Below are 12,381 nucleotides of genomic sequence, written 5' to 3' on the forward strand. Positions count from 1 at the left end.
TCCCTGGAAGTTACGAAAGGAAGTTGTGAGCAATAGGGTTTGGAGTCATTTCTTTGCCTAGAGGGTTGTGAAACTGTGGAATGCATTGCCTGATAGAGTGGTGAGAACAAGAATGGTCAATGAGTGGTATGATAAACTTTGCGTTTCTTAGGATGAGTCTCTTGACTCCATGGAGTCCTGAATAATAATAATTTTGCATTGCCAATAAGAATACAATTTGGTCAGCTAAGTCTCAAATTGTCAGCTCATCATTGTTCTTTCAGTATCAAGGTAGCACCACAAGAATGTGAGAATTGGTCATTTGATTAGAAACCCTGGTAGGTTTTTTGCATTTTTTTTCATGTAGAGGTCTCCTCTCTGTTTACAGCTTTGATCTTTAAGCACCCCATTACAAATATAATCCTATATATAATAGAATCATATTCATAATGCTCTTTGAACATAATATTAAATAGAATTTATTTTAGTATATTTTAAGTAACCAGTAAAATTACCTTATTAAATAAAATAAAATTCTTCTATATAAATTTTGAAACTCCCTGTTTAAATCACAGCTTATACTATTGGTACTATGTTAATATGTGCTAAAATTGTTTATTTTGTATGATCATGAATACTTTAGAGATGTGTATAGATGCCGATTTAAGCATGTTATTAACTTTGATTTTATTCTTTTGTTTCACGTTTCTTATGATTAATATCCTTAGTATAAACAATTCTTTAGTATGATATTTGTATTATTGCACAAAGTTTGGTATATTATAATAATGTTTATATTGATTTGAATAAATAATGTGAAATAACTTTTTGATATTTTATTTATAACACTTAGTATGATGTTTTAAATAACAACTTCACACATGAAGAGAAAACTAAATAGAACTCAGTTTCTCAGACTGAGAGTATTGCGTTGGCTAGTCCCACATCACTTACTTTGACCGTTTATTTTATGGGGCATTTAGTAGATCAGATTTATAACACCATTTCTCCTTGATCTTGCATTTGGCTACATTTTTGTGGATGAATCTTTGCAATCTGGTCTCACTCTGAAACAGAACTACTTCAAATTTTGGATAAAATTAGCTCCTTATATACTTGCATAGCTCCAAGTCAACATCTAGAAGAAGAAGAATAAACCTGACATCAGAAGTACTGAAGATAGGAATCATCAATATAAGGAGTATTAATGGAAAGAAAACCGAACTTGCAGAAGAATTGGAAAAGTACTACATGAATATAATTGCCATTACTGAGACAAAGAAAACAAAAATGGGAAATCTTATTAAATAAGAAGTATAGGATGTCAGGCAATCATGATCAAGGAAAGCAAGGAGTAGTGTTAGCATGCAGTACCAAACATAAAGATAAATTTCTTGGTTGGAAGGCAGTTTCAAGTAGAGTTATGAGGACAAACTTCAAAATGGGGAAATAAACAATGAAATTTATTTGTGCCTATGATCCCACAGAAGATTCTTCTAAGGAAGAAGTGGAGGAATTTTTTGAGTAATTAGAACAAACAGCTGACACAAGAAAATGGGGGAAAAAAATGAAGATATTAGATAGGAACTTGGCATTATTAGCATTCAATACTGTGCCAACTGAGCTAATTAAGGTACAGGCACTTAAACAGAATGGGTGAGGAAAGATTAGTAAAACAGGTGTTTGATGCCAAGATGGCAGGAAAGAGACCCTGAGTAGGATTGATTCAGTTAGAAGTGTCTTAGAAGCACAAAGTGTTACATATGACAATATTGGAGTTCTCACAAGTAATGGATTGATTTAGAGGAAAATTGCTGATAGGAGATTAATAATAATAATGTAGAGTTAATCAATGTATTTCTATTGTAGTAACCTGAGCACCCCTTAGAGGTACATATTAGGAGATTGATGATGATATTGTTATATCTTCGATGTCTGTGTGACTGACTTATTGTTATATCTCTGTCTTTTCTTTAGCCTTACAGTTAACATAAATTTTTGTATCACTTTATATCAGATATGCGTTTGCCGACGAATTTATATTGATTAAAGACTGTGCCAGCCGGCAACTAAATTCTGATATGTCATCCAAGAATACTTAAAAAAAATGTAGGGATCAAGACGTAAGCAGTCGTGGTCCCAATTCTTCTATCACTAATGGTTTCCCCTTAAATGCACGGTACAAAATTTTCCAAACGGTAGCTCAAATCCGCAGAAAGGATGACAAACTCATTTGATTATATTTTAAGAAACACATTTATTAATACATGTTAATCAAATCCTTAATCTTAAAAGAGTCTGGGTTCCCTTTACTTAATTAATCACAAACAAAACTTCTATACTATAGTCCCTTACTTGACATAAATTCCTCACTTCTAAATGTACATCTATTCTCAGACTCTTATAACTAAGTTACCTAATATTATCACACATGTAATATTTCATATATACACAAGACAACTCAATACTTCTGACATGAATTTCTCTAGGATAATACTTCTTAATCTTACTTACTCCCCCCTCCAAAATTTTAGTTAACAATTAGTTACGTCCTGACCATATAACATTACTGTTCTTAAATCACACAAACAGTTTGGACCTCGGCCTCCTGTTCGGCTGGAGCCTAATATGCTTCCTTCTCAACTGTAGACAAAAGTGTCCAAATCGCAGACTGTTCCTATAATACTACACAAAAATAGCATGCTTCCTTAGCTTCTGTTTCCCTACTCTTCGGTTACTTTAATTCAACATTTAACATAAGAAAATCTTCCACTTACCGTTCTTGCCTTGAACTGGATACTTTGGTTGGCTTACTGTACCTTCACTGATGGTGGTCTTGCTATTCCTTTGTTTCCATACGAACCGAAAAACGCTCATACATAGATTTGAACACTAACGTTGATTTCATCAGTGGCTCTTTCTTCTTATGGATCTGAATACATTGTAGTTGCAGCCTTGGCCCACGTTGCACACATGGCAAGGGAGGATTCTTGCTACACATGGCGGCAAGCTCTACACAGCTCTCCGACAGGACTAGGTGCCAACGAAACCCGGAGACAAGAGATAAGAGAGCGATTCGAATCCCCACCGAAACCTTTATACTCCAAAACAGCTCCCTCACTCGGCGGTGTCATCACGCATACGGCGGCTGCCGATTGGACGCCGTGGCTACGAACTGCTTTTACATGGCTTAAAGTTTGCTCTAGCATATACACATTTACTTGGCAATTTATACATGATTTTATATTTTAATTCATTTAGAATTATTCTCTATTAAACTCATGGGTTATTTTAACATTGTTTAGAGCTTACACACTTGGATATTTACATGTACTTGGATTGTAAAAAGGCACATTCTCTGTCCGGAGGCATAAGCATGTCCTTATACTCTCCTTATAAGTAACTTAGTGTTGAGTGGGAAAAAGGGATGACTCATCATTTTTTTCCGACACAACAATATACTTGCGTCAAGTTCACTATTGAATGTGAATCTAACAACAGTCTTCTCAATCTAACAATCTTTTTTGGATATTCTAATACATTATATCTCTGCTTGTAATATTGAATTTTCTGTTTACAGGAAGCCATCCTTTATAGCCAGATATACCTATCTTCACATCATTATCCTTTACAAAAAAAAAATAGTATTATCAAAATCCTTGTACTCTAAGCACTCACAATTTGTTCTTCAGAGGTTCTTCTATTAAAAGAATTAAATAAAATAAAACTTACTCTATTACTCAATGGATACACTGAGACCTTGATACAGAAAATATAAGAAAATAAGATGCTACACTACAGTAGGTAGATTCAAATTCGATCATCTATTTTTTGAATTATGTGAAGGTCTACACTGCTGTCCTAATCTTAATCAGATAGACTGTATGCTTGTCTCTAAGTTTTTGGAAGTAATTACTGTTAATTGTTTATATATAAATATTTTTAATTAATTATATGTCTACACCCACATCTCTGAACACTAATAATGTTTCCTCCTACTGGATAACTCTGATCAACACATGTGTTGTTATTACACATGCTGTATGACTTGCTTGTATTCAGAATTTAAATATTGTTACCAGCTGGGTCTTCTCTCTGAATGACAGCAGAAGGGAAACAGAAGAGAGACTGTTGCTCAATATGTCAACATGACATATTGAGCAAATTATATAGGAGTAATAAACTCTATTTAGTTTTCTCTTACATGTGTGAAACCGTGATTTAAAACATTATATAAAACTGTCTAGCGCAATGTCTCTAATAAATGTGTAATAATTTGTAACAGTTGTGTTTTCATTAATGCTTTAGACAAGAATTCCCAAAATATTAATATTATAGTATTTATTTAATTATTCAGTGCAGAAAGCAAAATTCATGCTTTAGTGCAGAAATCAAATATTTTAACTGATCTAACCAGTGTTGAGAAGCTTAGCAGAGAACAGGAAGCAGTGCCTTTAAATTCAACAAATACTGTGGATTTTGGTTTAGGAATGTCTTCATCTCTGATGTTATTATTTACAGCTCATGAATACTTGGGACGGTAAGGATTATATTTATATCTTGAATATTTTATAAAACACTCAGAGGATGATATTCTACCAATATATTTAATAAGGGTAAACTAAAAGTTTTTAGAATTCTGATATTTTTATTTTGTTTTTAGAATTTTATTTTTATAATACGCATATCCATCTCTCCCTGTTGCAAACTTCTAGGAACTACAGGAACAGTTTGTTAAAATAGGTGGTTCATGTTAGTGAATTTTCTTTATGATAGCATTGTACCTATAGGGACTATGGCCAGGACTTTTTATTTATTATAGTGAGTAAGTTTGTTACACATACTTTCAACATAACACAGGGTGGCCCATAAGTGTTGAGTGGATGTACAGACATCAGTGGGGGCATTTGAGTCTGGGAATGTGTATAAGGTGCCTAAGTTAGTACCACTGGTGGCAAACTAGAATGGGATACTTAGCATCAGGATAGCAGTGGGCCTAAGGGTCTTTTGCACTTTATGTACACTGATACCAGCAGCATTTGAAACAAGAGGAAGAAATTTTTTGCATTGGTTAGTATATCTGGACCAAAGGTTATTGGCATTTATTGTGATAGAATGTGAAGGGTATAATGTGTTCAAGGAGTACAGAGAGAAAAGAATAGGGGGGGAGTATTGATAATAGCCAATGAACTGCAACCAAAGAGAATAGTCGTTCAACTTCCTGGCAGTGAAAATAGCACGTTTGAAGCTATCTGGTGTGAGATTGAGGCCAGCAGAACAAAATATACAGTTGGATACTGCTATAGACCAGGGGATGGAAAAGATGATGGAGATAATATGCATTGGCAAATAGATCAATGAGTGGATGACAGGTAATTATTATGGGAAATTTCAACTATGGAAACATAGATTGGAAGGAGGAGAGGACATATGGGAGGAAGGAAATGGAATTTATACACTTACTAAAGGATAATTACCTGATACAGCATGTAATGGAATATACCAGGGTTTTGACAGTGCTCAATCTTGTAATTGCATCTGAGAATTTGTCTATAACCAATCTGACCACGTTGCTGTCAATTGGTGAGAGTTATCATATAGTTTTAACCTGGGGGATGGCTAAATGTGTGGAATTTTCAGTTGAGAAGGAGGGTGGTATATGTGGAATTACAGTGCTGTAAGTATGAAAGCTTAGTAGATTGCTTGGATCGGTGCCATGACGTGATGCTGCAGGGGCTGGATGTTGATGGGAAGTGGTAAAAAGTGTTAGAGGGAAGTAATGGCAGACTGCATACCTAGAGTCAGGAGAGTAAATCAAGTGGGTGTTAGATGGCTGAATATCATCATTAAGTGGGATGCTGCAAAAAAAAATAAAAAATTGTGGAGGGAATTCAAGGAGAAATGTGACCAGCATGCACATGAACAGTACAAAGCACAGACTTATGTGTTCGTCGAACATGTTGTTTATTATTTTAACGGTATAATAGAACACAGAAACTAAGTAAATAATTGATTTATTAACTTGATGCTGATATTTCGCTGGTATTATAACCAGCATCTTCAGAGCACAAAAACACTGTTTGTCACAATACGCGAGACTAAAACAACATGGTGTACATTAACAAAATTGTAGCAGCAACACAAAGACGAAAGAAGCCCTAAAACACACTCCAAATCTCAACAAATATGGCTGTATTAACTTGCTGAAGATCTGGGAGACAGTCATATTAAGGAAAAACTAGCACTTTTCTAGGACTCTAGCAATATATAATAGCGTTTTTTTTCTTTTTTTTTTCTTTTTTTTTCAGATAGAGGGCGCCAAAATCAGGACTCTAGTCTTTGTGTTGCTGCTACAATTTTGTTAATGTACACCATGTTGTTTTAGTCTCGCGTATTGTGACAAACAGTGTTTTTGTGCTCTGAAGATGCTGGTTATAATACCAGCGAAATATCAGCATCAAGTTAATAAATCAATTATTTACTTAGTTTCTGTGTTCTATTATACCGTTAAAATAATAAACAACAAGTACAAAGCACAGAGCATAAAGGTAACTAGTGTGGTAAGAAAGGCAAAAGCAGACTATGAAAGGAAATCAGCAGTGCTGGCCAAAGATCCTAAACAGTTCTTTTGATATGCTGCAAGTAAAAGAAAGAATGTTTATGGCAGAATGATTTTAATGAATATCAGTAGTAGGGAGGTAAGTAAATCAATTTAAATTTTAGAATTACTAAGTGAGCACTTTGCAACAGTGTATCATTCAGGTGGAGATATTGCAGTAATGAGAGAGGCAAAGGCTTATATGGAAACTGAGGTAAATGAAATGGAGGTGCATAGCATATTACAGAACTTTAATGTAATTCCAGCTATGGGATTAGATGGCATACCAGCTCAAGTTTTAGGTGAAGGTGCTATGGAATTGTCATTGCTCTTGATCACATTGTTTAATCTAAGTCTCAGCTCTGGGTTATTCTCACAGAGTGGAAAGGAGGCTCCAAGACTGATGTGTCACGTTACTAACTGATTAGTATATCAGGAATTGTCAGAGTATTGGAGAAGTTGATGAAGAGCAAACAGGAATGGATGGATGGAAATTGGATACTGTATGGGGGAGAGGGGGGGCAACATGGTTTGTGAAGGGTAGGTTGTGCCTCAGTAGCTTGCTCATGTTTTATAATACAGTGACTGCTGAGTTGGATAAAGGTAATGGGTTTACTGTGATATGGCTAGACTTTGACAGAATACCACATAGAATTCTAATCAGTAAACTGCAGCACATAGGGATAGATATAGGGTTTATGAGGTGGATAAGAAGGTAGTTGATGGAGAGATATCAGAGAATAGTTTCTTCAGGTCCAATAGAAGGCCTGTGATGACTAGTTTCATGCCGCATGCCTCTTTCTTGAGCTGCTATTGTTTCATTTGTACATTAATGATATAGGAAAGGATCTGAAAGTAACTGGTTAGTTGTTTGCCAATGATGCGAACAACTGAATCTAGAGCAACAGTTAATGCAAATGATATTAAAATTTTGCAGGATGATTTAGATAGACTGGCATTCTGGGCTAAGAAGAATAGATATCAGTTTAGTGTGGCAAAGTGTAAGGTTGTGCATTTTGGTGGTTAAAAGATTACCAGCTGTATACCACATCGATGAAACTGTACTCCAAGAAATTGATGAAGTCACTGATTTGGGCATGATGTTAGTGGATAGGCAATTAAAGTTTAGAAAGCACATAGCAAAACTGGCTAAAGCAGCAGATTATTTGGTTACTGAGGAATAATTTGATGAACAGAGATAAACAGATTATTATTCCTCTTTATTGAGCCTTGATAAGGACCCCATCTGACTACTGTGTGTAGATCTGGGCATCAGGGTTGCTTGGCAATGAGGAAGATGTAGAGAGGATCCAGAGGCAAGTGACCAATATGGTAGCAATTCTATGGAATGAACCTTACAAGAACAGGTTGAAGATTTGTGGGTTATAGAAACTGGGTGATATGATTGAGATATACTAATTACTGAAGGTTTTTACAAGATTAATTCAAAGCAAAATTTTCAAAACAGGTCTAGGTCATGGGAGAACTAGGATCCATACTTGGAAACTGAGTAAGAGTGTAGCTAGCAAGGGTGTTAGAACGAACTAGGTTTTATTGCTTGGAGAGTGGTGAATGAGTGGAATAGGTTGCCAGAGTCTCTTGTGAGTACCATGACTGTGAATGAGTTCAAAGCAAAGTATGATAGATACTGGGTAACTGTCGGATAGTTGACATGATGTTTAGGGCCCTCGATGATTCTAATGACTTCATGGAGTAACCCATAATAATAATTATAAGTGATAGAATATTCTTTAGAAAGGGCCTGTCTTTGTGAAGCCGAAAATGGAAGGCATTTACTGGTGATGTTAAAAACTTATGCAATTGCTTCACAAAGACTGGCCCTTTTGACAGCATGTTCCATGGCTTATGAGTCATTATGTTCTGTGAGTATAATCCTTCTATTAACAAACAATTCTAGACCACAGACTCAGTCCTCAGAATCAAAAACACAACTTCCTTGGCCTTGATCAGAACATATGCCAATTAATCAGGCAAGGTTAGTTCTGGAACTGTATGATGAGTGAGGGAGAAGCTCCATCTCTAGCTTGTTGATCTTCTTCCATCTAAACCTCTGTATGTGCAGTCTTGCACAGGCTTATTGGAGAAGCACCTGCTTTTAATTTGACACAAGTCAGCCTTCACTACCACTCTGGTTGAGAAGGAGCTCAATAATGAAGGAGCTCCTTTCTAGAACCAGCTCTAAATTTACTGTGCCTTTAGATTACTACCAAACACATAACATAACCTCACATTGACCTTGCATCAGGCCATCTGCATGTGTGTACACATATTTGCATATGCAGTCTGGCTTTCTTAAAGATAAGGTTATAGAATACACAGAAATGGCAAAAAACATTAATAAGTAGAGGGGGGAGAACTTATCAGCAACTGAATAATATTGTTTTAAACCCACAAACATTAAAATAAATCATAAATTACAAATATGTTTCCATTATTTATTGTTTCATTTTTTACTAGCTAGGAAATAATATACTTTGTGGGATTGAATTACATGAATGGTAATCCAACCTTGTAATAAACATGTGGACAGGTGTAGTGGAATTCAACAGCATTAAACTAATAGGTGTGATCATCTTCATGTGAAAGAATTCTCTTTTGTGCTCATTTGTAGAAATAGCCACCAAATCTAATACATACTGAAGGAGCAATGTGGACATTACTATCCATGGCTGTAGCAGTTAGTTGCATTGCAGAGGAACAACTTATTCCTGATGATCCTGTCAGAATTGATTTACCTTTGTATTTATTGGGAATTGTAGAGCTACTTAATGTATGCTTTAACAATACTGAAGGAAACACTGTGGACAGTAGTATCCATAGCTGTGGTAGTTGGTTACACTGCATGACATGCAGAGGGAAAACTTATTCCTGATGATCCTGTCTGAATATTGATTTACCTTTGCACTTATTGAGGACTGTGTAGCCACTTCATGTATGCTTTAACAATCATTATCACTAAGAGTGAGATTGACACCAACTAGAGTTATTGTCACTCTTACTAAGACTAACACGTAGTTAATAGTTAATAAGAACATATGCATAGAAATATATTATTACATTTATTGCAGTCTCTAACCATCTGTTTCTCTATTCCTTGGTTCTCATGTTTTCTTAATCCATGTGTCCCTCATCACCTGCCCATCTACCACCTGAAAGAGTTGTTAATTAAACTGTAAAAGACAAATGATTTTTGCTAGTCTACAAATAAGTTTGTAATGCAGCTTAAGTAGTGTAATGGGTATCAGCAGTCATTGCCATCAAGTCAAGAAAAGTAAGAATTTATTTTCAATTTTAGTTTTGTCATGCATATTTCAATTTTTCTTCAGGTGACTAGATCCAAAGAGCATCTGACTCATACTATATTCCAACATGCACTGTGTAGACCATATCCATAAGCAAGCCACTGGGAAACATACTATTAACATTTGCACGGAAAAGGGATGAAGCAGAGGCTGGGCACCTATATGTGCCCAGTTTTTGCTTCCCAAATGAGAAGATTTAGAGAAACCCTTGTGGTTGTTCTTGATATTTCCAATTGCAATAAGTCTGGCAAAAGTATCTTTGGAACAGATTTCTGTCTTATAGTCTTCCTCATATATTTTGTAATTGGATATCTAGTTTTTGTCCTCTGGTTTGGTTGTTTTATGTATGAGGGTGAATGGATTTTTTAACTTCCAACTTTCCCACCGATAACAAATTATTCCCAGGTTCCATTTCTTCTATACTCTTCTAGACATCAATGATCTTCTTTCACGACATACTAATGTGATTTGCAACTCTACAGAAGCATCATGTCATACGAACCAATAAGACAGCAAGACTTTCTCTTTTAAGGTTACACAGTGGTCGGCATTCATAGTAAAGAACTTATGGAGACAAAAACACATGTGTTGGAGTAATTACTTTACTTATAATTAAGAAAATAACACTCAACATTTCAACCTCTGTATTGAGATCATCATCAGGAAAAGATACATATACACAGGACATAAGCTACACAAAAGTATCAGGTCATCCCAAAAGTAATGTCATTTTTTATACTGTACTTGTTCAGATGTGTCTGAGCTTGTCTAAACACGAATTTTTAAAGCTTTTGCAAGAAATGGCAAAGCAACTGTTCAAGATTTAGCGCAAAACCATTGAAGATTTAGCAAAAGATTTTAATTCATCGTCATTGATCATCCATCGCCATTTGCAAGAACTTGGAATAGTGTCTAAGCTCAACAAGTGGGTTCCTCACGAAGAGACAAATAACAATCGAAGAGGGTGCATCAACATCTTCACTGCTCTTCATTCTCGAGAGGTTCAATCTCCGTTTTTGAGTCATGCAGTCACCGACAATGAAAAGTGGATATTTTACAAGAATGTTAAGTGCCAAAGGCAATGGGGGCCAAACCTCTGCGAAAACAAGACCTCTGCCCTCGGAAGATTTTGTTAAGCATTTGATGGGATATGGCTGGTATTATACACTTCGAACTGTTGCCACAAAACCAAACAATCACAGCTCAAGTATAATAGAACACCTCTATTGATTGAATGAAAAACTGAAAGAAAAGAGTTGTTCTCTGGTCAGTTGAAAGGGGCATTGTTTTTCACCATGATAATGCATGCTCTCATTGTGCAAGAAAATCACCTGTACCAAGATTGAGAAACTTGGCTGGGAAAAGGTTCCACATTCTCCCTGTGTCTTCAGATTAATTAATAAACAATAAATTAGAGGCACTGAAATTGGGTATGCAACTTCTTTGCCTCAAAACCTCCTGAAATGTATAGAAATGGTATTATGAAACTTTCACAACATTGGAAGAGTGTTATTGATTCATATGGAGTATATACTTGATTAAATTAGCAAGTGATTTATCTTTTATATCCTTTCAAAACTTAATGCTAAAAACAACTAGAAACTTTTAGGATGACCTGATAAGATAAATCTAAATGTTTTGTTAATTGTTTACCCTAACCTGACCTCTGGTGAAGAAAAAAATAATAATGTTAAATAAATAAATAAAATATATACAAAAATATAAATTAATTAACAAAATTTAAAAAAAAAATTATACTCATCAGCATAATAGTATACAGATGAGAGAAAAGAAAATCTCTAAATAAATAAATATAAAGTTTTATAGCAGAACTACATTAATCACATCTCTACCGTCCTCTTATATTAAGTTGTTCTTGTGTTAGGGTTCTGCTATCATGTTCTAGATGCCATATAGTTTGCCGATGGGTCCTCCAGATTAAGCAAGTTAAGGAAAGGGATCTTTGAATGAGCTGAATATACTTAATTTTGCAGGAGGTTTGAAGATTGCCTTAGTGTTGTGTTTAGGTAGTGTTGTATTTTTTCTGATATTCCCCTAACATACGATATGGCTTCTTGCAGATAAGCTTATACATTGGTTATACATAGCTTCTAATTTTTTAGAAAACAAACTAGATTATTAATTTAAAAAATTTCAATAACTACCTGTATTTCGGTAATGTTACATTGCCATCCTCAGGAATCACAAATCAATGATATGTGCATGCAGGCACTCACACTAAGCAAATGAGGCTGAAAAGAGGCAACAGAAGTCAATCCTAGAGTCTTAAACAGTGCTCGCTAGTGGGCTAAATTGGGTTGTCTTGGCTGTTGGGCTGACGATCTTAGAATGTATACTTTCCAGATTTGGAGCAGTCTCATTTCAGAGTAAGAAAACTTGCTAAATAAATTATCTGAGAAACTAATTTGTTTGATTGTAAAATAAATTATAAAGGCAATATTTCCTTACCCTACATTGACA

General features: G+C 35.1%; 1 protein-coding gene across 3 annotated transcripts in view; it reads left to right on the forward strand.

Moving 5' to 3' along the window:
* Positions 1-12,381, forward strand: part of LOC150095180 (calcineurin-binding protein cabin-1-like) — a 1,028,489-nt gene that overhangs the window by 473,533 nt on the left and 542,575 nt on the right. For all 3 annotated transcript variants that reach the window (XR_016550194.1, XM_090411711.1, XM_090411712.1), the window contains exon 26: positions 4,337-4,519. Coding sequence is in view for 2 of the 3 variants with exons in the window: in XM_090411711.1 (XP_090267837.1) it covers positions 4,337-4,519 (183 nt within the window). In the remaining variant the exon portion in view is untranslated. The remainder of the gene's footprint in view (positions 1-4,336; positions 4,520-12,381) is intronic.

The sequence above is a fragment of the Typopeltis vanoorti genome, chromosome 21 (assembly GCF_054136105.1).
Source record: "Typopeltis vanoorti isolate ZY-2024b chromosome 21, IOZ_Tvanoo_1.0, whole genome shotgun sequence".
NCBI lineage: Eukaryota > Metazoa > Arthropoda > Arachnida > Uropygi > Thelyphonidae > Typopeltis > Typopeltis vanoorti.